The sequence below is a fragment of the Mytilus californianus genome, unplaced genomic scaffold (assembly GCF_021869535.1).
Source record: "Mytilus californianus isolate M0D057914Y unplaced genomic scaffold, xbMytCali1.0.p SCAF_85, whole genome shotgun sequence".
NCBI lineage: Eukaryota > Metazoa > Mollusca > Bivalvia > Mytilida > Mytilidae > Mytilus > Mytilus californianus.
The window spans coordinates 106,645-134,363 of record NW_026262740.1 but is presented as its reverse complement, the minus strand read 5'-3'; the positions used below and the strand labels follow the sequence as shown (position 1 = coordinate 134,363).

Below are 27,719 nucleotides of genomic sequence, written 5' to 3'. Positions count from 1 at the left end.
GCGGTTGGTGTTTTGGTATTTACGCGTTCAAAATGCCGAAACAATACAGCAATGACAAATGAATATATGATAATATTCATGTCAATTGAAGAGGCTGCCTACTGGTCTGGCGATATCCTCAGAGACTAAACGTCCTACAGCAGTGGCATCATCACAGTGGTTGCAAAAACTCACCAAAGATACCAGGCTTATAATTGTGTTCGCTAGACGCGCATTTCCTGTCATCAAATTAAGAAATAAACACATTGATAAACTTAAAAAATGTGATATAGTTTGGTATGAATAAAATAATTAATTGGTTTATCTGTTGGTTGTATATCGTTCAGTGGCAAATATATTATACATGTTCAGGATGAGAACAAATAAACGATGTATATATCTGAATTATTTGTATTTAAAATGTACATGTAAGACTACCGGGGTGAACGACACAATACAATTTTAAATTTGTAAAGATTTTATTTACAACCTACACATCCGTAAAGAGAATGTCTGTATTTCGAATAATTGTCTTAAACAATTTATATGTGGTTTTGAAAGATGTGATGATATATAACTTGCATTATAATTTTTTTCTCCAACTATCAAACCCCAAATTGACGTGAATCAAAGAACAACATGTCTTTGTAACATTTCTCTAAATTTCAATATAAAGTTGATGTGTTGTCACAACATGTCTTTGTAACATTTCTCTAAATTTCAATTTAAAGTTGAATTGTTGTCACACATACAAAAAAAAAGATGTTAATCACAAAAAACATGAACATAATAAATTGTTAATATTGTCCTTACTTTGAATACAGAATACAACTGTACAGATCATGACAATCAGTAATTGATAGTATAGAAAATAAAAATAAAGAGAAGTTATTTTGAATGACAAAATGCACAAACAGACCCGAGTCCGAATAAACTCATTGTCTGAAAGAATTATTCATGTTTATTTATGTTGATTTCCTTTTCACGTCAAAAAGAAAAACCTTTCCGTTATAATAATTACAAACAAGCAGAATATTTTCTTTTTTGTCAAAATAAATTCCCCACGGCCCATTCAATCCATCTGATTTAGTAAGAAGTTCTCTGTGATGTTTACCATCATCTGATATAACTTCTACAGTGTTGGTCTTATAATTAGTCACATAGACATTCCTCTCATTATCTGTTGTCACATAAACTAAATCCTGAAATTTATCCTTTTTAAACTTCCAAATTGGTTTTCCATCTAACGAGCAGCAGTATATTGATGTATCGTCTATACAAACCAACCTGTCTCTGTCTACTGTAATGTCGGTGATACGGGCTGGAGGTAAAGGTATAGTACGTATTACTTTACCTGTCAGGTCCATCACATGTATTATAGTCCTATCAATAACAACGTACAGGTTATTATCATTATATGATATTCCGTAGCAGTAACCACTGGTGTTGATTGTACTGGTGACAGAACCTGTAGATATATTTATTATCAGTATGGTTCTGTTATATACACAGGATACTGCTACAGTATTAATATTTATCACTGTCATATACCATGGTATATAGGACAGAGGAATGTGATGGATATCAGTACCGTCTGAATTACAAATAATAAGTCGGTTATTCCTACAGTCGGTAAACACTAATGTATTGTCTATTTTGATACAGCCAGTAATGGACGGATTTTCATTCTTTGACTTTTGGATATTTAGGGGACGACCATTTGATATTCTGGGGGGGGCCAGGAGGATTTGTTTTGGATCGGTTATTTATTTTTGTAAACTAAGAGGACAGATTATTTATTTTCTGCACTGTTGAAGCAAGATTTTTCATTTTCATTAAAACAAGGGACTGATTATTTATTTTCATAACTATATTAATAATATTTGAAAACATACAATTTTTAAATTCATTTTTTATTATAAATAATACATGTACAGTCAAGTCATTAATGTACCATTTAATCAGAATTAATCATCCTCCTCTGCGGAAATGAATCTTCTGAATTCCAAACTGCATATACATGTATTGCATACATACACGGTATTAGAGTTGTGCTGTGACGTACTAGCCTCTTTTAAAAGCATTGCGAAATATATTTACGCCGAGCGGAGCGAGGCAAAAAAATTTTGAAGAGTTTTGAATGCTGCTGAAGGCCCAAAGAAACTATAGAACAAATGATGCAAAATCGTGCTTTCTGGGCGTTCCCAGACCCTTTCTTATTCTGAAAACGCAAGTTCTGTTTTAATAATTTTTTGACAATATTTTGGTCTCAAAGCAAAATGTATAGATTCAGCGTAAGACTTAAGTTTTTGTGGACAACATCAAAAGACCAATATGAAGAATAAAGTAAAAATGTAATTCACATAGTTAGGTATGTGGCTGCTGGTTTTTTTTTTTTTTGTTGTTGTTTCGGCATTTAAATCTTTTATACCTGTAAATTATATGGGGTTTTATTCAAATTAAATTAAGAGGGGGCTGATTATCAGTGATATAACTATGTCAAGTAATTTTTAATAACACATTTCAATTACAACTTGATGTAGCTCTTAACTGGGATACAATTTAAAGTAGTTAAGTTGTAAAATTAGCTAACAAGTCCTAAATAAAACAAGAGTGCACACGCTGAAATGTCTCGCCTTCTTTACTAATCATTGATATTATGTTGATAGTCCTAAATATAAAGCTTTATTACAACTGTCACATAAACTTAACATTAACCAAGTAAACTAAACATTGACCAATGAACCATGAAAATGAGGTCAAGGTCAGATGAACCATGCTAGGCAGGCATGTACAGCTAACAATTCTTCCATACAACAAATATAGTTGACCTATTGCTTATAGTTTAAGAAAAACAGACGAAAACACAAAAACTTAACACTGAGCAATGACCTTGAAAATGAGGTCAAGGTCAAATAAAACCTGCCTGACTGACATATAGATCATAAAATATTTCCATACACCAAATATAGTTGAACTATTGCATATAGTATTAGAAAAAAAGACCAAAACTCAAAAACTTAACTTTGACCACTGAACCATGAAAATGAGGTCAAGGTAAGATGACACCTGCCAGCTAGACATGTACACCTTACAATCATTCCATACACCAAATATAGCTGACCTATTGCATACAGTATAAGAAAAACAGACCAAAACACAAAAACTTAACTATAACCACTGAACCATGAAAATGAGGTCAAGGTCAGATGACACCTGCCAGTTGGACATGTACACTTTACTGTCCTTCCATACACCGAATATACTAGACCTATTGCTTATAGTATCTGAGATATGGACTTGACCACGAAAACTTAACCTTGTTCACTGATCCATGAAATGAGGTCGAGATCAAGTGAAAAATGTCTGACGGGCATGAGGACCTTGCAAGGTACGCACATACCAAATATAGTTATCCTATTACTTATAATAAGAGAGAATTTAACATTACAAAAAATCTGAACTTTTTTTTCAAGTAGTCACTGAACCATGAAAATGAGGTCAAGGACATTGGACATGTGACTGACGGAAACTTCGTAACATGAGGCATCCATATACAAAGTATGAAGCATCCAGGTCTTCCATCTTCTAAAATATAAAGCTTTTAAGAAGTTAGCTAACGCCGCCGCCAGATCGCTATCCCTATGTCGAGCTTTCTGCGACAAAAGTCGCAGGCTCGACAATAAAACTCATGATCAAGTTGAAAACAAAATTAATAAATCACAAAAGGAATGCAACACTAAGAGAATACAGAAGGACAATCAATGAACAAAAGACAAATTTAAAGAAACATTGATCCCGAAAAAACAGGTGCTACGTCCAAGGGAGAACAGAACTTGATTCTTGCAAAAACTCGCTGTGAAAACAATTTGATATGAAGACAAGCTTTTGGTTTTAAAATTTTCTACATAAAGGCATTTGCCTCAATGTAGTTACAGCCCTGGAATAAAAGTGAGGTAAGTGTTCCTGAGCCAATATACCTAAAGTTAAATGAAACCCATTTTCAGTCATTTCAAGTATATTTAAATGATACATGTATTTATACCTTTATTATTAAAAGATTTGGGAAGTGTTTCCCGAATTTTTTTTGAAAAAAAGATGAATTTTATGAAGAATCTGGTGCCACCTCATACTTTCGAATAGCATTTATAAAATGGCTTAAAGACCTGCCGAGTTATTTATTTTCAATACATTGTAAGTCAGGTTATTTATTTTCGAACTACCACAGAACAAACCATTTATTTTTGTGATTATCAAGGCTGAGTTATTTATTTTCAAAATCCTCCTGGCCCCCCCCAGAATATCAAATGGTCGTCCCCTTAACTCTTGACGCAAATTGACAGAATCAGGAAGGTTGGTTTTGACAGATGTTTGGTCCTGAGCTTCTGTTTTTGGTTCATTTTCTGAAATATATAATCAAGTATCGAGTTGGTTATTTCAACAATGTATTGCTTAATCTAAAATGCAGTTTACCGCTAAAAGGGTTTAGAGTTTCTTTTGTTTTGCACACTCTATATGAGGTATTGAATTTTTCACTCTCGGATGTTATTTATTTTTATAAGTGTTATATTCACTTTCAAGTTTGAAAGCTCGTTAAAGCTCTAATTCGAGCTTAGCATAATCGAGAACAGCATATAATCCAAGGAAAATCGGAAAAAAATGTAAAAATGACAGAGATTGAAAAACAGATATGTGTAGAGCATAGGCATGTACTGGATACACCAATGTAGTGGGAGAAGATATTTGTTTGACCCAAGAATTGTAAATCTGTGTGTATTTTAACACAAATATATGTATATGCTTCCTTTGTCCTAATCACGAGGGGAAAAAAAGGTGGGTGGTCTTTCTATATGAAAGTTTTACATAGACGTTTCGCTGAAATAGGTGTCTTTTTGATGTGTCAGATATATCAGTGGGTTGCAATTCCACCAAGGTAAAATGTAAATGAGTCGGTTATTTTTATCTTTCGATTGAATATCTGTATGCTTGTTTTTTTTTCTGTTTTTAAATCAAATTCAGATGAATGTACTGATAATTATATAAAAAGTAAAATCACAATAAAATATTTAAATATATGAACGGGTAATAAGTTTGTCATGAAATATGTTCAAGGGTCGTGATTACGTACAAATTGATGAAACAAAGAAAACCAAAATGACATATAGACACGCAATATGAATGATTTTTGGTTACTTAACGTCCAGTGACAAATATTTCATGCATGTTATTGACGAGAATTAACAATACATACAATAGGTAGGTCCTGTAACAGAGGTCATCCTGGTTGATTTGCACTGCCACGGGAAAATGAGGATATCCTGGATAGGGACAGACATTTTGCCTCGCAACAGGTCATATACTGACCCCGCAAATCGTTGTTGCAAAGGTTCTTAACGTTTAAAGAGCGTGGCAATCTCTTTACACGACGCATTTAACGTCCCCATTCTGATCGGACGTGACTGCAAACTTGTTACTTCCGCACGGACGTCCCGCTTTGGCGAGGGTTTTACTGCTGGTCAGAGGAAGACCAATGGTGACCATATTTATATTCCCCAATCACCCTTTTTGAGAAAGGGGGTTGTGAGTTGTAAAGAAAACAAACATCGAATTTAATCGGTCAAAATAATTAAAGTAGAAAAACATCGGAGATGTTGGCTAGTAGAGCGGGTTTAAATTGTCTTACTTTACAGTACTTGCATTTTAAAGGTATTCTTAATTTGTTCTCGTCTTGAACATGAACGAAACATTTGCCAATGAAGGTAAAGCAAACAACAGTTAATCGATCTTTAACGAGCTTACAATTCAGAAAACATGTGTCTCTGCGGATTGTGGTGGCCGATGTTTAGTTTCATTGAAAAATATTTTAAAAAATATTCTTCATGAATTAAACTATGTTTCTGTTTTGTTTTTTGTTTATAATAGGAGGTAAATGAATATTATATTTATGTACATCTTAGTACATGATGTATTTCGGTTTGACAAACATCTGGCATGTAGCAAGTTTTGCAAGAAAGCCCCCTACTAACCGCACAAATCTCTTCGTTTAAGAAGCAAGGTTTCGCCTCGAGAGGCTTCGCGTATTTCTGTGGGATGTCAACATGCGCATTTACGTCAGATCAGAATTGAGAAGTTGAATATTATGTATGGTAATGACACGGTTTCTGCAGCTTCCAATTACAACATTTGTGGAGTTGCCTATTCGAAGCAAAATTGTTGACCATGTATGAGGCTGTCAAGATTCAGAATACTCTTTATTTTCATACCAGTCGAAGACTTAAATGTAATATCACTGATATACCTAAACAACAGGGATGAATGGGTCATATAAATATTGTCCCTGGTATCCCGATCGGCAGTAACATCTTTATCAAAGTGGGGCGTCTGTTTGGTTGTGTGGGATGTTTAACTACGCAATCCCGTCCAATGTCATGTTCTCTGCTCGTTAAAGAACCATTGGAACACCTCATTGGAGGATCAAGAGTTAGCATGTTGCAAGGTTAAATGTCGACCCTCTATCCAGCATACCCTCATTTCCATTGACAGTCCAAATTTCTTCGACTCGGGAGGCCTTACTGACAGAACCTACATATTGCATTAATTGTTGATAGTGTATCTTCCTGAATATGCATGAAATATTTTCCCCTGAACGTTAAGCAATTAAAACTCGAGCAATCAATCAATATTATAATACCTTTCCCTACCATACATGCCGTTTTGATTTTTTTTACTTTTTGATTCCGGTAATCAGCGACCAATGAATCATATATTTGACCCACCAAGACATTCCAAGGGTTATGTAAGTTAATCGTCATTTTGCGAAAAACTTCGTTAACTATTAAATTAACTTCAATTTTCTATTGGTACACGTGTTTATCTCTATTCTGAACTTAGAGAAAAATAATAAAAATTTCGTTTGATTGCGAATGAGACAACTCTCTTTCAGAAACCAATTGACATAGAAATAAACAGCTACCTGTCACCGTTCTGCCTTCAACAGGGGGTAAAACCCATACGACATCAAAGAAACATGTATGAAAGATCAGTTTAAGTAAAGCGTCAGTTTAGCTGTACAGGATGTACAAGTACACAGCCACATCCGGTCAGAATAGGAACGTTTAATCCGATGCCTCGTGTAGAGAGTGCCACGCTCTCTTCACGTGTAAAACCCTTGCAATAACTCTTTAAGGGGTCCTGTTGCAAGGCAAAATTTTGTCCCTGTGTAATAAACCCTCATTGCACAATGGCAGTCTAAATTTCTCCCCGACCTTCATCCCGGACGTCTTTTATTACAGGACCTTGCTATTGTTTTCATTGATATATTGATCTCGTCCTGAACATACATGAAATATTTGCCACTGAACGTTAAACAGCTAATAAACAATCAATCGAATTAGGCTTTGCCCGAGTGAGTTGGAACGTTTTCTTCTTAAAAAAAATCATAATTGATCAAGGTGGAATTGAAACATTGCCGACTGAGCTCGGGGATTAAACAGATCACCCTGCAGCACTGGTATCAATCCAGTGCAGGTAAATGAAAATAACACTTTACCAATGTCTTGTCTCGGAAGTGTTTTTCTTGATTTTTATTAATCAGGAAATCTCAAACTGTAACATTGAGTTCAGTTTTGGCGTTACTTTTGATTCCTCTTCGTTTTATCAACCCTTCAACATTTTATTTAAATGTTATTGATATCCTGGGATGTAAAGATATGTTGAAACGTTAGGGGATTTATCACCAAAAGACCATAAAAAGACCAAATTCATCTACATCTACATCAGTAATTTCATCTTTGCTTCAGGTAGTGGGAAGCTTTATTTTGTTAGTAATTTCTTAATTCATCATAAATCATGAAATTAGAAACGTTTATACATATATATCCCTAAATTCACATCTGTATTATTTCAACCGCTTCAAGGAGAATGTTACGATTGATCGATTGTTGGTTGCTAACGTCCAGTATCAAATATTTCATGCTTGTTCAGGACGAGGACAAAATAACAGTAAATACAATATACAGGTGCTGTAATAGAGGACATCCGGGATGAAGGTTGTGAAAATTTAGACTGCCACTGCAAATTGAGGGTTAGTTGGATAGGGCAGACATTTTTCCTTGTAAGAGGCCACCTATAGACTCATCAAAGAATTGTTATTAGGGTTCTCTTAACGTGGAAAAAGCGTGGCACTCTCTTTACACGAGAAATTGGATTTAACGTGACGTGGCTGCGTACTTGTACATCCCACTCAGCCAAACGGTCGCCCCAGTGTGCCAAGGGTTTTCCTGCCGGTCGGGAGAAGACCTGTAGTGGCCATATTTCTATTCCCCTGTCACCTTGGGGATGAAATTGTATGATAAGGCCACTTTACCACCTTTAATTCCTACTTATAACAATCATCAGATGTTCAAATGGACATCAGTATTTGCTTTTTGAATTGGTGTCATTTATATTTGCATTACGAGTCTAAAACTTTTTACATGTAAAAAAAACTACAATAAATACCCTACTCTTGATCTTGTCGTTAATAAATTGATATGAGAAACAGTAGAACGACATGTTGCAACTAATTGTATTTTACAAATATGTTATGTTTGTATAACATCTTTCTTAGTAAAGCTGTTATTCATATGTATAAATATATATTGACGAAAACCTGTGTGAAATGAGCATATCAGGTCAAATATGTTAAGTGTAGTTCCCGAGGGAATCATGAGCTCAGTAATCAGTACTTCGGTACTGACATGATTTATATCAAATTATCTAGAATTGACAGTTTATAAATCTTAAAATTATACAGAAACTAAGGATTCAACCCCCTCAGGCAAAGTTGGCCTTAGGATGGATTTGGCTATTTTTAGGTCCTTTTTGGTTAAAAGCTCTTCAACGTGTTCGGTCCTTATACATCCTTGGCTTTGAAATATTCGACTATGAGCGTTCCTGATGAAGTTAAATCCAGAAAAGCGCTTCGGACCTATAGCTGGGGGAAAGCTATATTTATGAATACAACATTAATTTGAAAAACTTTTAAAAAACTATGTTTTATTCTTCTGAATTAAGAAACGTCTCCTTTCTTTGTTGTTCCCTTTGCATAAAGAGGAATATTCTAAGGACAGGACTGAAGAGTTATATCGCCATTAATATATGATCTAGAAAAAATGAAACCGGTTAAAAGATAAATATACGAAAGGAAAATATGTAAACAATGATATTACTTGGATTATGGTCATCCTGCTTGGTACTTATGTTCGCTCTGTCAGGAATCCGTGTAACCTGAAAAAAAAAATAAAAAATAAAAATAACCTGAAAAAAAGAAATAATAATTTAAAAAAAAAACCTACATAATTACAATGTAGATAAACCTTTCATAATGTTCTACTGATTATAAAATAAGTATGATTATTGAAATACGTAACCTATTAGAAGGTTATGCGAAATTTAACCTGTAAGATATTTTTAAAGAATTACATATAAACTAGTTTCAGATATAGTACTTGCAATTGCAACCTTATGCGTTACCGTTTCAGTGATAGTCAGTAGTCGTTAACCCCTAACACCGATCAATCAAGTTCACATCACCAATCCATTTAAATTATAAGGAGAATACTGATTGATCGGTGTTAGGGGTTAAACTCAGATTATTACAACAGCTTGGGGACTTTTTGACCACGAGGTTAGCATTAGCCCAGTAGCCAGTACATTGGTATTTGCATGAAAACCACGAATATTATTTTGATTTAAATTGTTGTTATGAAATTTCGAAATCATCTTAAAGCAAGGAATGTATCTCCTTCGTGTATAGCTATGATTCCTTGTCCAGGTTTGGCTTCATTTTGGTCATTTTGATTTAGTCCCCACTTCGTCGTTTTGATAGGATTTTGTATTTTCAAATTGTTTGGCCTCGAGCATCGGTGAACAAACGTGTATGTCGAAATGCGCTCCTGGTGCAGTAAAATTATTACCGTTAATGTTGTTGTTATTATAACCACTGGATCTTTACTTCTGCTGGAGGACCTTTCGTATCCGAGGGTATCGTTTGCCCAGTACTGGCATGGAAATACAGATATTTTTTTATTGGAATTTTTGTTAAACAATTTTAAATCATTTTGTATTAAAGAATGTTTTATCCTCATGCATAGCTCCTTATCCGAGTTTAGATGTACGTTTCGGTCTTTTTGGTTTTATCAGCTGTTACACGTTTGTATTCGGTTTTTGAATCTCAAGTATATATTGGTCTCGATCATCATTGATTGTCGAAATGCAGATCTGGTAGAGTTAAATTGGTACCGTTAATGTTAATTTGATTACTACTACTGGATTGATACATCTAATAGACTTTTAGTCCCCAAGGATATCTTGAATCCACTTGCCTGTACTTCAGACTGACTGATCGGTCTTCACGGATTGCACTCGATTTATTACTACCACCAGCTCGATACATATAACTGTGCGACTTTTCAGCCACGATCGATATATCTCCTAATGGTTTCTAATTATACGAGGGTATAATTGGCCAAGTAACCAATACTTCGATGCTTGCAAGAAGTGATGGATATTGTTATATTACAATGGCTGTTAAAAAAATTCGGAATCGTGCATAGTTTTGGTTCCTTGTACAAGGAATGAATCTCCCTTATGCATAGTTCTAGTTTTGTTTCCTTGTACAAGGAATGTATCTCCCTCATACATAGTTCTAGTTTTGGTTCCTTGTACAAGGAATGTATCTCCCTCATACATAGTTCTAGTTTTGGTTCCTTGTACAAGAAATGTATCTCCCTTATGCATAGTTCTAGTTGTGGTTCCTTGTACAAGGAATGTATCTCCCTTATGCATAGTTCTGGTTCCTTTTACAAAGAATGTATCTCCCTCATGCATAGTTTTGGTTCCTTGTACAAAGAATGTATCTCCCTTATGCATAGTTCTGAATCCTTGTACAAGGAATGTATCTCCCTTATGCATAGTTCTAGTTTTGGTTCCTTGTACCAGGAATGTATCTCCCTTATGCATAGTTCTAGTTTTGGTTCCTTGTACAAAGAATGTATCTCCCTTAAGCATAGTTCTATTTCATTGTCCAGATTCGGCTTTACTTTTTGGTCCTTTTAAGATTATCAGCTCTTCAACGTTTGTATTATGTTCAGCATTACTGAGGAGACGCTAATTGTCAAAATGCGCATCTGGTGCTGTAAAATTGGTATGTTTAATGTGAACGTTCCTCATACGTCATCGTTGAGCTTTTGCACATAAAAAGGTACATTTAGAGTGCCCAAGAAGAAGTCGCGCCAATAACAAGTCTGTAGAAGACTCATTTCCATCATTGCTTTACTCGATTACTATAGTTTAAGCTTATTTATATTTTCATAACCACGTAATACAATACAAACTTAACTGTTGTCAACGAGAGGCGAAAAGTACCAAAGGGATATTCAACTCATGTAAAATCGAAAAGAAACTGACAATGCCATGGCAAAAAACGACAAAAAGGCAAACAAGAGTACAAAAAACACAACATAAAAAACTATGGACGGAGTAACACAGACCAAACATAAAAACTTGAAGTTGTTCTCGCTCTGGAAGGATAATATGTAATTAAAATCCGTTTTGGACAACCGCTTGAAATAATCGTAATTTTAATAATTGGACTAATATCAGCAGACCAATAACGTGCATATATACACTTCTAATTATTGGACCCTCCAATCAATAGACCATAAATGCTTAAAAGGCATTGTCATCAATAATAACATGAGAAAATATGATAAGATATTGTTGCCCCTTACAACAAATGTAATAAAAATGTACAGGATGTTCCGACAGATTGTTAACGTTGTCACGGCAACCATTCAGCCTTTAGTTCACCTTAGGAATACACGTTATATTTGTAAGATTTTCTTACTTAAAGTGAATTATCAACTTTTTAATGATTCTACATGTGTCCTAAATAATGTTTGAATAAGATTTTTGCATTTAACGCAATTAGCGATCTCTAAAATCTGCATAGTAGTATGGAAACTATATCAAATGTGAAAATTGACGATGAGCACAGAAACGACATACACATATAAATATTTACTTCCAGAGCATCTGCAATCACCCCTGGATTTTGGTGGGGTTTGTGTTGCTCCGTTTTTAGTTTTCTATGTTGAGTTTTGTATACTGTTTATCTCTTGGTTTTTTTTTTGCCATATCTTTGTAAGTATGTCATTGACATGTGAGTTTGTTATAATCATACTTTTAATTTAGCATATGGAAAGCTTTACACTTGAAAAGGTTTACAAAACATTTGCGTAAATTAAGGATGCCGTGCAACTTTTCGTAAATAAACGGTATGTGTATCAAGTTACGTGCAAAACCCATTTACATGATGGATAAAAATATGTAGATTGTAATGTATTGTTTGCAGAATGATAAGTTTCTATTTAACGTCCAGCAACAAGTATTACACATACATGGTAACAGAAATAAATTTAAAGTCAGTTAACATACAGTTCATTATGCTACCATTGTTACCGTCTTTTTAAAAAAATTTCCCATTTGTGTGTCGAGGAGAAGTGATTATGCATTCACTGCAAAGTCATCAGATCCAAAATGAATAATTTGTATCTGAATTTTTATGAATTTTGTGTTAACATTCTGAATTTTTTTTTTTACAAAGACACTATAGCACGTAATCAAGAAGATTAACAACGTTAGTACCTAGAATCTATACTTCAAGACCATCATGTATTTTTTGTGAAGTTAAGTTGACGCTGTATTTAACTTTTCATTGGAAACAAGATTTTTTCATCTGCCATTTGAAAAGTTTTTATTTTCAAAACATCTGATATACTCTGATGTGCACATGTCACAAAATATGACAATGTATATTTGATATATAGATATAAGAAGATGTGGGATGAGTGCCAATGAGAAAAATAAACCATTATAGGTCAAATAACGGCCTTAAACACAGAGCCTTGGCTCACACCAAACAGGACGCTATAACGGTCCCCAAAATGACAAGTATAAATCAATTCAAACAGGAAAACCAACTGTCTAATCTATATACAAAAATACACGTTACGAAATATGAAAATGCATGTTTCATATGCACATGCCACAAATATAAAAATGGATAATATGTTGCCACATCACCATCCTCCCTATTATCATAACAATTATCATTAACATTATTGTTACCATTATTATTATCATCACCATTTTCAATAAAATTAGCATTACAATTACCATTTAATACAGACCAATGCTAATTAGGTTTTGCTAATTTGGCTTGCCATCTTAAAATTAACTCTTAAAAGTTCCCGGGAGAGAAAGAGAGAGGGGGTGTACTACAGCAAACATTCAGACAGTTGATAATATACGTATCCAGACAGAGTTAAGACTGTTTACAATGTGTCTAGACAATATCAGACAGAGTTAAGACTGTTTAGAATGTGTCCAGACAATATCAGACTGAGTTAAGACTGTTTAGAACGTGTCCAGACAATATCAGACTAAGTATAGACTGTTGGGGAATCCAAATGATAATCTAAGCAATTTTTAGCTCACCTGACCTGAAAGGTCAAGTGAGCTTTTCTCATCACTTTGCGTCCGTCGTCCGTCGTCCGTAAACTTTTACAAAAATCTTCTCCTCTGAAACTACTGGGCCAAATTTGACCAAACTTGGCCACAATCATCATTGGGGTATCTAGTTTAAAAAATGTGTCCGATGACCCCGCCAACCAACCAAGATGGCCGCCATGGCTAAAAATAGAACATAGGGGTAAAATGTAGATTTTGGCTTATATCTCTGAAACCAAAGCATTTAGAGCAAATCTGACATGGGGGTAAAATTGTTAATCAGGTCAAGATCTATCTGCCCTGGAATTTTCAGATGAATCGGACAACACGTTGTTGGGTTGCTGCCCCTGAATTGGTAATTTTAAGGAAATTTTGCCGTTTTTGGTTATTATCTTGAATATTATTATAGATAGAGATAAACTGTAAACAGCAATAATGTTCAGCAAAGTATGATCTACAAATAAGTCAACTTGACCAAAATGGTCAGTTGACCCCTTAAGGAGTTATTGCCCTTTATAGTCAATTTTTAACCATTTTTCGTAAATTTTTGTAATCTTTTACAGTTTTTGGCTCATATCTCTGAAACCAAAGCATTTAGAGCAAATCTGATGGTATAAAATTGTTCATTAGGTCAAGATCTATCTGCCCTGAAATTTTCAGACCAATCAGGCAACATGTTGTTGGGTTGCTGCCCCTGAATTGGTAATTTTAAGAAAATTTTGCAGCTTTTGGTTATTATCTTGAATATTATTATAGATAGAGATAAACTGTAAACAGCAATAATGTACAGCAAAGTTAGATCTACAAATAAGTCAACACGACCAAAATTGTCAATTGACCCCTTAAGGAGTTATTGCCCTTTATAGTCAATTTTTTACAATTTTCATAAATTTTGTAAATTTTTGTAAATTTTTACAAAATATTTTCCACTGTAACTACTGGGCCAAGTTCATTATAGATAGAGATAATAGTAAGGAGCAAGAATGTTCAGTAAAGTAAGATCTACAAACACATCACCATCACCAAAACACAATTTTGTCATGAATCCATCTGTGTCCATTGTTTAATATGCACATAGACCAAGGTGAGCGACACAGGCTCTTTAGAGCCTCTAGTTAAAGATGCCATTTTAAAAACATACCTCATTATTCATCCAAGGCGAATATATCTGGTCAGATGGATGCATTTGCTTATGTTGAGTACAGAAACACTCCTTTTCACTTGTCAATTTCTCATATTCAAATGTGTCTTGAAAATAATAGCCATCACTGCATTTGAAATGGAGTTTAAAAGATATTTTCACCTTATATCTCTCTTTTATATCTTCAATTAGTTGTTTCACTTCTCTGTAGATATCGCTGCACGTGCTTCCGAATCCCTCCTCTTCGGAAAACGACACGAGCTGAAGAGCAATTGTATCAGTCGACATAGTAACTAGTATCTTTGTACCACCAGATCCATCAATGTCAAACATACAGATGCCACGATATAAAGCAATACCACCCTCTACTTTGCTAGAGTAGTAGTTTCTGATAAACCAGGCAGATAGATGGTTAAAGAAAGAAGGTGGGAGAAATTCAAATTTAAAACAAAGCCAAGAAGTCCTTTTACATTTTTGTGTAAGAATGTCAAATTTTTCACATACAACATCAAACGTGGAGGGCGGCATCATGCTTGGCATTATATAATTTGAGTTACCAATTTTGACCAATATATCAAGCTTTTCCATAACTGCATGCAAATTATTTGTCTGTTCTGAAAACTGACTTCCATCTTTTGATTTGAACAGTTCTGTTATTAACGATTCGCTTATTTTGCCTTGTCGTATAAACAGTGTCCAGTCCTCATGGTGATGCAATCTTCTGTTTTCAACTCTATCTGAAACTAAACATCGGAAAGCATCTGCTAACCATTGGGGTCTTAATATGATTAAATCCGGTATATTAGCAAAGAAAATGATGTTCCCTACGTTATGCTGAAATCGAAGAAACAACAACAAATCCTCCTTTTCTATAATATTGATATCAGGATGTTTAGCCAGATTTGACATATCAGTAAAGTTGATGAAATGCTTGTTATCGTTCTTATTAATTTCAATCAAATGTTCTGAAAGAATCCATTTTAACGGAAAAGCATTACCCCAATTTCCCATTTTCCGTGCAGTATCGTAAATTGCGTATTGCAACTTCTCAAATTCTGTGTCACTGTCATTTGTATTTGACAGATAAAACTTGTTGTGCAAGTGATGATATTTGCTTTGAAATCCAAGAACTTGGTCTATTTGATCATTGAGTTCCTTTTCTCTCTTCTTAAAATCTGCCTACAGAAAATAGATAAAAGAATCAGCAATTGTCATGATTGATACTATATCAACAATTATTGAGAAAAATTAAATAGATTATGAACCCAAATATATATAATTTTCATTCCAACCTATCACTACCTTTCATGGCAATTATAAAGACAATTTATGGGCCTTCTATAGCTTACTATACTGCATGGGTATTTATCGTTGTTAAAGGCCGTATCAAAACCCTTTTTATTTATATTGTGTTGCTTTGTACAAATGGATAGTTTTCCCTTTTAAAATCATACCATATTTTCTTATAAAACCCACAATATTTGACTGGGGCATACATTTATAGTAATACCGTTGTCTTCTACCGACTGGCAGTAAACCATTTGCCAAAGTGGGACGTTCGTTTGGCTTAGCAGGTTGTATCAAACGGCGTCCAGTCAGAACGGGGTCGTGCAGTTCGATGAGTCATGTAGAGAGCACAGAGGTCTCTGCACATTACGAACACTTGCATCAACTCTTTTTAAGGCCCATACAATAGCCTGTTACCAGGCTAAATTTCTGTTTCAATCTTCATAACCCCACTTCGAAGTTGCTTTGAAATTTTTAAAACCATCAAATCGGTTGACACCGTATTTGATGACTTACCTGTTTTATTGTTTTTTGTTCTAGTTCTGAACCTGCATGAAATATTTGAAACTGGGCGTCAAATAAACAACAACGAATTAATCCCTTATGAACAAAGAATATGCATAGTTCTAAATCATTTTTTTTTGGCAATCTCATTCAAGTCATGTCATCTTCTCTCCATTAGACGTACTTTTCGGGTATTGGAATCTTAAATTTAATTTCAATTGAAACCAATAACATGTAAGAAAAAAAATGGCACATTGTTGAACCTTTATCCTTGTCTTGATATGCATGCCATATTTTCTACTGGACATGGAATACCAATTCAACATTCCTAACATGTTATACCTGAAATTAACGTTGTAAATTTCCAACAGGGAAAACTGTTAACCCTTAAAAGAACAAAATTGAGATGCGTTACGCATTCCTCAAGATAGGTTTGTTTTTTTTTGTAAAAAGTATTAACTTTGTTATGCCTAAGACAAAAAAACTCATATAGATTTTCCTTTTTATTAAACTCTTTAATGGGTCCTTATGTAGCCTGTAGCGAGGCAAAATGCATGTTCCTGTCCAACAAACCAATGTTTTCAGTCCTAAGTCCCCAAGCTAAATCCCTTTTGTCTCATATAGCAGAACATATATATTTGTACTTTATTTATTGTTTTGTTTGTGAATATGCATGAAATAAATGTCACTTGACGTTAATCTGGCAACGATTATTTCAACGGATTTTTGTTTGTTCATAATTTGTTGTGTTAAGCTATTGTCCAAGGTTTGTGTTAAATTGAGCGCCCATAAACACGTTTAAGATCAAACATGCTAAATGTGCTTGTTAAAAAGAAGGAGTCCAGCTGTTGTTTGTAATTATCGTTTCAGTTATTGTTGTATTATAACTAATGTATAGGTAACCATTTCTTGTAGGTTTTGCTAACTATAACTTTTGATCTTCTATGGATGGACGTCTCATTAGCAAATATTTTTTTGATGACATTTCGATCAAGAACGGATGATACTAAGTGAAACCATGTACATGACTGGTATGGAAGTGAGGAACAGCGTTCTACAATTGTATTACCTTGTCATATTTATCCTTTCCCGTGAAAACTAATAAAATCGGAGGATCGAAGTGGCCATACCTAGCTGGTTTGTCGGTTGTTCGATGACAATGGATAGAATCAAACCAAAAATCAACATATTCTGAAATATATCAACAGTGTTTAATAAATAATGTTTTGAGACCAAATATGATACTTTGAATATATGTACCCTAACACTGACTGTTTTAACACTAAGCTTTTGATTTTGACATTTGAGAAGGAACTTCCCGTTTTATTTATTTTTTTTTATTTTACTTTCTATTACTTGTTGACATGATCACAGCATAAGGACATAATTAAGGTAACTTGTATTTCAGATATTGACCAACACATAAGATATAAGACCCAACTGGATGAAACTTTATGAAAATGTTACTTGGTATGTCTAGATGGGCAGACACAATATTTAGAAATTCCAAAATTGCTGCCATTGTCATGGAAATAGGGCGAAAGATTAACATTGACCCTAAGGGAATATACATTAAAGCAGCAGTTTCTTCAAAGAATATTACAAACAAAAATATATGGTTATGTAACCTGTCATGTGCCAATGTGGTTTCTGTCTTTGGAATTTTTGAAATGGTCACCGTGACCATTGAAACAGCAAAACTATAAAAAATTTTAAAATGCTCCAAACTTCATGAAACTTAACAACAATTTTAACTGGCATGTGTAGATGCGCTGTTTGACTTTGGGATTTTCAAAATTGCTGTCGTTACCCTGGCAATAGGGGGACGAGGGTGCCATCCGTTATTGCTCTCAATTACAAATCTAGTTGCATTTGAATTTCTTACATGAAAACATACCTCCAATATGCTGAAAATCGGCAAAACACTGACCCAATCCTTGTTTACTTATGTCGTCCTTCATATCTGCAACTACAAGGTATACTGCACTACTTGTTAAAAATGCTTGATGTGTAGCATAAAATTCTTTTTGTCCTGCAAAGTCCCATAATTCACATAATGCATAAAGGTTTGAAGGAGAATTAACAGTTGACTTGGAAAACATATTTGACATCAAATCCTCAGGCATTACCAATGATGAAGACTTATTCGTTTCTTTATTGTTATCCAGATTAATCTTTGCGTCGCTAGTGATATCCTCAGGCATTACCAAAGATGGAGACTGGTTCGTATCTCCTTTTTTATCCAGATTAACTTTTGATTTTGCTTTGAAATCCTCAAGCATTACCAATAATTCAGACTCATTTGTATCTTCACTTTTATCCCGAATAACCGTTATGTCGGTTGTGGTGTCTTTTTTATAGGTAGATATATCATCACCATGACTTATATTTATATTATTTCTCTCATCTACCTCAATATTTTCAGTGTTTCTGTCCTCGGCATTTGGAATCAGTGCTCTCTTAATCCGGCTCACTTTATCATCGTCAATTTCTGGCAGGAAAACAAAATTAGAAAAAAAAACAATACTATCTTTTACAACAAGTTACAAGGCTATCTATTGGCAGTAGTGGTAGTTTCCCATACCATCCATACGGTGTTTAATCTTTATTTTATTGGTTCATTAGAATAGTTCAATGCAGTTTTTATTACAGTTTAGGCGAATAGAAACATTAGGGGACGACCATTTGATATTCTGGGGGGGGCCAGGAGGATTTTGAAAATAAATAACTCAGCCTTGATAATCACAAAAATAAATGGTTTGTTCTGTGGTAGTTCGAAAATAAATAACCTGACTTACAATGTATTGAAAATAAATAACTCGGCAGGTCTTTAAGCCATTTTATAAATGCTATTCGAAAGTATGAGGTGGCACCAGATTCTTCATAAAATTCATCTTTTTTTCAAAAAAAATTCGGGAAACACTTCCCAAATCTTTTAATAATAAAGGTATAAATACATGTATCATTTAAATATACTTGAAATGACTGAAAATGGGTTTCATTTAACTTTAGGTATATTGGCTCAGGAACACTTACCTCACTTTTATTCCAGGGCTGTAACTACATTGAGGCAAATGCCTTTATGTAGAAAATTTTAAAACCAAAAGCTTGTCTTCATATCAAATTGTTTTCACAGCGAGTTTTTGCAAGAATCAAGTTCTGTTCTCCCTTGGACGTAGCACCTGTTTTTTCGGGATCAATGTTTCTTTAAATTTGTCTTTTGTTCATTGATTGTCCTTCTGTATTCTCTTAGTGTTGCATTCCTTTTGTGATTTATTAATTTTGTTTTCAACTTGATCATGAGTTTTATTGTCGAGCCTGCGACTTTTGTCGCAGAAAGCTCGACATAGGGATAGCGATCTGGCGGCGGCGTTAGCTAACTTCTTAAAAGCTTTATATTTTAGAAGATGGAAGACCTGGATGCTTCATACTTTGTATATGGATGCCTCATGTTACGAAGTTTCCGTCAGTCACATGTCCAATGTCCTTGACCTCATTTTCATGGTTCAGTGACTACTTGAAAAAAAAGTTCAGATTTTTTGTAATGTTAAATTCTCTCTTATTATAAGTAATAGGATAACTATATTTGGTATGTGCGTACCTTGCAAGGTCCTCATGCCCGTCAGACATTTTTCACTTGATCTCGACCTCATTTCATGGATCAGTGAACAAGGTTAAGTTTTCGTGGTCAAGTCCATATCTCAGATACTATAAGCAATAGGTCTAGTATATTCGGTGTATGGAAGGACAGTAAAGTGTACATGTCCAACTGGCAGGTGTCATCTGACCTTGACCTCATTTTCATGGTTCAGTGGTTATAGTTAAGTTTTTGTGTTTTGGTCTGTTTTTCTTATACTGTATGCAATAGGTCTACTATATTTGGTGTATGGAATGATTGTAAGGTGTACATGTCTAGCTGGCAGGTGTCATCTGACCTTGACCTCATTTTCATGGTTCAGTGGTCAAAGTTAAGTTTTTGGGTTTTGGTCTTTTTTTCTAATACTGCATGCAATAGGTCAGCTATATTTGGTGTATGGAATGATTGTAAGGTGTACATGTCTAGCTGGCAGGTGTCATCTTACCTTGACCTCATTTTCATGGTTCAGTGGTCAAAGTTAAGTTTTTGAGTTTTGGTCTTTTTTTCTAATACTATATGCAATAGTTCAACTATATTTGGTGTATGGAAATATTTTATGATCTATATGTCAGTCAGGCAGGTTTTATTTGACCTTGACCTCATTTTCAAGGTCATTGCTCAGTGTTAAGTTTTTGTGTTTTCGTCTGTTTTTCTTAAACTATAAGCAATAGGTCAACTATATTTGTTGTATGGAAGAATTGTTAGCTGTACATGCCTGCCTAGCATGGTTCATCTGACCTTGACCTCATTTTCATGGTTCATTGGTCAATGTTTAGTTTACTTGGTTAATGTTAAGTTTATGTGACAGTTGTAATAAAGCTTTATATTTAGGACTATCAACATAATATCAATGATTAGTAAAGAAGGCGAGACATTTCAGCGTGTGCACTCTTGTTTTATTTAGGACTTGTTAGCTAATTTTACAACTTAACTACTTTAAATTGTATCCCAGTTAAGAGCTACATCAAGTTGTAATTGAAATGTGTTATTAAAAATTACTTGACATAGTTATATCACTGATAATCAGCCCCCTCTTAATTTAATTTGAATAAAACCCCATATAATTTACAGGTATAAAAGATTTAAATGCCGAAACAACAACAAAAAAAAAAAAAACCAGCAGCCACATACCTAACTATGTGAATTACATTTTTACTTTATTCTTCATATTGGTCTTTTGATGTTGTCCACAAAAACTTAAGTCTTACGCTGAATCTATACATTTTGCTTTGAGACCAAAATATTGTCAAAAAATTATTAAAACAGAACTTGCGTTTTCAGAATAAGAAAGGGTCTGGGAACGCCCAGAAAGCACGATTTTGCATCATTTGTTCTATAGTTTCTTTGGGCCTTCAGCAGCATTCAAAACTCTTCAAAATTTTTTTGCCTCGCTCCGCTCGGCGTAAATATATTTCGCAATGCTTTTAAAAGAGGCTAGTACGTCACAGCACAACTCTAATACCGTGTATGTATGCAATACATGTATATGCAGTTTGGAATTCAGAAGATTCATTTCCGCAGAGGAGGATGATTAATTCTGATTAAATGGTACATTAATGACTTGACTGTACATGTATTATTTATAATAAAAAATGAATTTAAAAATTGTATGTTTTCAAATATTATTAATATAGTTATGAAAATAAATAATCAGTCCCTTGTTTTAATGAAAATGAAAAATCTTGCTTCAACAGTGCAGAAAATAAATAATCTGTCCTCTTAGTTTACAAAAATAAATAACCGATCCAAAACAAATCCTCCTGGCCCCCCCCAGAATATCAAATGGTCGTCCCCTTACTTGAAATGAAAATGTTGTGCTTTGACGTTTCCCTACTTAAATGGTTGAAATATCCCAAGTGAAAAAAATGAAAACAACACTTTTTATAAATTATAGTTCGTCCGAAGCGCTTTTCTGGATTTACCTTTAGGAACGCTCAACGCCATATATTTGAAAGCCAATGATTTATAACAACCGAAACAGTTAAAGAGCTATATGAAAATAGTAAAATTACAAAAATACCGAACTCCGAGGAAATTCAAAACGGAAAGTCCCTAATCACCAGAAGTACTTAAAATAGTCAAGTCATATGTCACTTTACTGAGGGAGTTGAAACCTCAGTTTCTTTATAATTTCAAAATTTATAAACGGACAATTTTAGAAATGTTATAAATCATGTCAGTACCGAAGTACTGACTACTGAGCTGATGATACCTCTCGGGTTAATAGTCAACCAGCAGAGGTATCGACCCAGTGCTATTAAAAATTAAAACAACTCGTTATAAAATTAATGCTTCCATAACGCAAACTCGGGTATAGAAAAATGTCCAGCTTATCACTTAAAACTTCTCTTAGAAAGGCGTTCGTTCTGCTGTACAGATTGTATAAGTTCGTAGCCATGTGTGACAAGAAGGGGACATTTAATAACTTAAACGGTACCAATTTTTCTGCACAAGATGCGCATTTCGACAATTAATGTCTCTTCAGTGATTCTCGAGGCCAAAATATTTGAAAATAAACAGCTTATTTAAAAAGATAAAGAGCTATAAATCAAAATAAAAAACACCAAAAAAGTATAGCTAAAGCCGGACTAGGATTCAGAGCTTTGCATGAAGAAGATACATTCCTTAATTTTAAATAATTTCCAAAATTTTGTAACAGCAAATTTTAATTACTAAAAAGCCGTAAACTGGGCTGGTGATACCCTCGGGGATTATCAGTCTATTAGTTAATCTGATGTATCGTGCTGAGAGGGTACACGATTCACTATATAACACTTGCTCCAGCTCAGTGGCAATACATTGCTGTTACTATCCACCATAGCATTGTTTTCCAGTGGCAGTCCATTCCCTCGCCCTTCATGCCAGGAGTCTCACCATGCCTTATATTCATATTGTATTAATTGGTAATAGTTCTTTTCTCAAATATGCATTAATTAATTGCAACTTGACGCCAAGCAAGCAACAAAAAACTCGATTAATGAACAGTTGACATGCTTTACATTTTATATGTCTATATTTTTATGATTGGACATCATGAGGCCATAGTATTGGGATAACTATAACATGTATAAAGTGTTTGAAAGATAATGGTAATAAACAAATGTAAAAAAGTGCAGTACAGGGTCAGTCTAACACCCCTTTAAAAATGCCAACAGGATCTGATTGGATAATTTTCAGGGATCCATAACGTAGGGACACTGTAGGATTTTTGACACGTAATTGCAGTGTACTTAAGCTTAAAATCATTGAAGAAGATTCATTGAAAAAATCTGACAAACAAATTTGGCGAGGAAACTGTGATTTAGATAGTTCAAGATGAGTCCGTGCCCTTTTAAAATATAATGTAAACCTGCCACTAGACGAAACGCGCGTCTGGCGTATCAAATTAAAAGCCTGGTACCTTTGATAACTATTTTCACCACTGGGTAGATGCCACTGCTGGGTGACGTTTCGTCCCCGATGGTATCACCAGCCCAGTAGTCAGCACTTCGGTGTTGACATGAATATCAATTATATGGTCATTTTTTTTTAATTAACTGTTTGCAAAAGTTTGAATTATTCGAAATATTAAGGATTTTCTTATCCCAGGCATAGATTACCTTAGCCGTATTTGGCACAACTTTTTGGAATTTTGGGTCCTCAATGCTCTTCAACTTTATACTTGTTTGGCTTTATAACTATTTTGATCTGAGCGTCACTGATGAGTCTTATGTAGACGAAACGCGCGTACGGCGTATCAAATTATAAGCCTGGTACCTTTGATAACTATTAACATGACCAAAAGTAGCAATAAATACAATAGGTAGGTTCTGTAGAAGTGGAAGTCCGGGATGAAGGTCAGGACTGTTTGGACTGCCACAGGAAAAATTAGGGTTAATTAAATTAGGATAGAATGTTGAATTACAACGGGCTACCTACGGACTTTTAAAAGAGTTTTTGCAAGGGTTCTTTACTTGCAAATAGTGTGGCGAAATCTTTTCGTGAGACATCGGATTTAACGTCCCAATTCTGACAAACTAAAAAGTCAGGACGGTACTGATCTAATAAACCTAGTTGTCACTGAGTTCTGAACCCGGAAATTTGAATATCTTTATCCATTTGGTATATGTAATTTAAAAAGTATTAACTTGATATCAGTTAATTTTATTTGAAGTAGGGTTAATGGTTTTAGTCAAAGATAGAATGCAAGAACTCTAAAGCAGACTTCATTGTCAATTGTAAACTACTCGTATCAAAAAACCACTTCTTTCAAAGTTTGTCTTTTGTTGCTTTTTACCGATTTGAAATGAGCTGATCTGTACACCGCTTTTTGCAAGATAACCTTTTTATAAATATTTAGTCTTAGATGCATGATTTTTTATTAGTTGTTATTGGCTTTGAATTAGCTGCCAGCAACTACTGGGAGTACTCTTAGATCTGTATTTAGTGTTTTTTTGTTGTTTGGATGTACAAGTACCCGGCCACGTCTAATATGTGTTTTTTTAGAGGTATTTCTATTTGTATCCATCTGTTGAGTTAAGCCTTTTACAACTAATTTTTATAGTTTGATCTTATGTTGTACTGTTACACCACTGTCCAGGTTAAGGGAGTGATGGGCGCCCGCTAACATGTTTAACCCCGCCACTATATGTATGTGCCTGTCCCAAGTCGGGAGCCTGTAATACAGTTCCATTAGTTATTTTCCGCTGCGAATATGAGATGGTAAAATAATATTTATAGATTTTAAAAGTCACATGAAACGAATCTCTTGAAATTTGAACCAATTTTTACATTTATTACGAATCCATAACATATGATCGACAAAAACATTTCATGTAGTGAATAGTTTCTGGTTTAATTGAAGAAGTTTAACGAACGTGGCCTTTATGAACACAGAATCATGGAGAACGTGAACAATAAGTGAAACGAACGACATGCCCTAAAGCGATTAAATTTTATTTTATTTTTCAATGAGTTTCTATTTGATTATCAATCCTATGCAACTTTAGGTGTGTTTCCCTTTTCTTTAATCACGATTTGTTTCTTCGCATTTGATCTATTCGGTTGCCGAAGTACTAACGAGATGTCTTGTGGTTAAGGTCTCTGCATTCGCAACAGCTTTTTGAGAATTAGAATACGAAAGGGCAATAATACAATAGCAGTGTGGATTTCGGAAGATTTGATCGGATAAAAGATTTTCTTTTAAAAGAAAGCCCATGAGGTACAAGTGTTACGTAGTAAAACTTGTCAGTCAAGAATATAAAATATATTTAACGTTTTTGTTTTTTTTAAGTATCTTGTGACTACGACGCTGGTGAGTTAAAACACAGACACAATTTGTAATGGTGAACTTAGAACTTTTGTGGAGTTGATTTCTGTCGAAGCATTTTTGTGTGAGGAGCACACACCTAGAAAGGAAGTTCGTATAATGTAGACATGAGTAAGCGTAAATGTATAGAATATATTAAAAGGCGTGGTTCTAAATCCAGGATTCCGAGATCGTTGTCATTTGTAATTTAAGATATCACTTTTAAGGGCATACGATACAGTTACAGATGAGGTAATGACGTTGCTGACGGAAAATGTTTTTTTTTTTGCAACGTCAATCTGTGACATATCGGGAAAAGATGCATTTTTCGACTGATTTTTATCATTCAAACTGGTTTAACTCGAAAACGAGTTCATGGACCCCTCCTTTTTAAAATAACATTTGGTTTGATTACGTATGAAGATTATTTGTACAAGTTTTCATGAAAAAGTCAACAATGATTTTTTTTTTTAAATAAGATAAATATATAGAAAAATTAACGGGTTTTTTTCTATAATCTTGAAACTTTGATAAAAATTACTTATTTCCAAAGAATTGTTATACAAATCTAAGCATACTTACGGAAAATTTTTTTTCCAGATTTTTTCACAAAAATCCGCGCGTGTTTTGAAACAAAAAAGTTATTTATGTCTATCCAAAGGATAGAAATGTCCAAAAAAACAAATGTTGAGTAAATGTCTAAAATTTCGACCCCAGTTATCTCTAAAAGTAGCACATGAAGATGTATTTTTTTTATAACATATTTGAATTGTTTAAGTGAAAAAAAAGCTTGTATGCAAATTTTCGTCAAAAATTCATCATGGGATCGAAACTGTATCGTATGCCCTTAAAAATCGGAATGCCTCTTCTCTATTAGCAATATTGACACTTCACTAATTTTATTCGAAACAGACGTAAATAACCACGAATCTTCTTTATGATATATTGCAATGTTTATATGTACCAATGAATTTTGAAGTTTGATAAGTTGTCTCTAAATATTTGCGATTAACCATTAAAGGCTATACTTAAAACAATCTTCACGTGAAATAGACTTTTATTTTGTGTTTTAAGTATATATATACAACAAGTGTATTCAATTGTGGATTTTTTTCTGTAAATTGATAATCATTATGAATCACCAGTGAGTATGCATTTACCTTTGCCGATTATCCATTTTCCATCTCTTATGTTGATTTTGCATCTACGAACAACAATATCAACACCATCTGTACTCGATACACCAGATATTTCTTCCTTCAATAATCTCCTCAAGAGGCACGTTTTTCCTGTCGATTCCTTTCCAACAATCATAATTCTAACAAAATACCTGTTTTCTTTTTTTTCAGTTTGCATAAGCTCATTGTATCTGATTTTATCTTCCTCTGATAAATGGTTTATTGCTTCTGGCAAAACTGAAAAAGTATATATCTGTGACGTGATGTTTGAGAATAAATATAGAAAATGATATAGTCTTAGTAAAACAAAAAGGTGTTCATTAGCAATCGCAAAATATACACGAACAAACACGTTGAACAGAAAATAGACGTATCATTATTAGTTATTTTTCTCATTTTATCGTATATGAAGTAATCTATTAATTGATATAGAGCTAACTCTTAAAAATATACATAATATATTTATAATAATTATTTTGGTTAGCTTATTTGAATGGAGATTTGCATGTTGTATTATAAACATGTGTTTTTTTATTAATATGAAACTATGTATACTTTTCACGTTAAAACTAAAAATCTAATTTACTATAGGGTAAACTATATATGCTCCAAGCTCAATAGTTTTTTTTTTTAAACTTTCAATAACCCAATAAAAGATTAGAATCACGTCTACTAAATAGGTTATGCTGTTATTTGTTGGTTTCGCATTGAAAACTAACAACAATGTGCCTCAACATGGCAACAGCGAAAACTACAGATAAACTATTTGACAAAACATCAAAACTTTAGAAAAATGAGACGGAAAAGCTGTATTTACTTCCAAATCTTTTTGGTTTGTTGAATAAATTGAATAAGATACAGTATGACATGTGCTATAACGTCATCAAATACACCATTTTGAAAGTTTGAGACACAAAATGCGATAACAACAGTCGAAGCTATCAAAGGTACAGATTTCCTTCCAAGAAAGGCGGACATTTTGTATATCTAAAGATCAAGATGACAAAAATATATCGTCAATATGGTTTCAGTCAAATTGTCAACTAAACGTCATCAGTGGCGCTCAAGAGGCCTCGGTGGCCAAGTGGTCCAAGAAGTTCTACTTCTGTAATCAATAGCCAGTCAACACTGAGGTTGTGAGTTCGAACCATGCTC

At 34.0% G+C, this 27,719-nt stretch overlaps 1 protein-coding gene across 1 annotated transcript; it reads right to left on the bottom strand.

Annotated features, from left to right (window-relative positions):
- Positions 1-8,695: 8,695 nt before the first annotated feature.
- Positions 8,696-26,795, bottom strand: LOC127713889 (probable serine/threonine-protein kinase roco6). The gene is made up of 5 exons (XM_052219854.1): positions 26,547-26,795; positions 18,360-18,953; positions 17,532-17,653; positions 14,672-15,850; positions 8,696-9,246 (listed from the first exon to the last, which is right to left on the bottom strand). Exons 1-5 carry the CDS (start codon positions 26,740-26,742, stop codon positions 9,142-9,144), a joined length of 2,196 nt encoding a protein of 731 aa, XP_052075814.1. The 5' UTR covers positions 26,743-26,795; the 3' UTR covers positions 8,696-9,141.
- Positions 26,796-27,719: the final 924 nt, after the last annotated feature.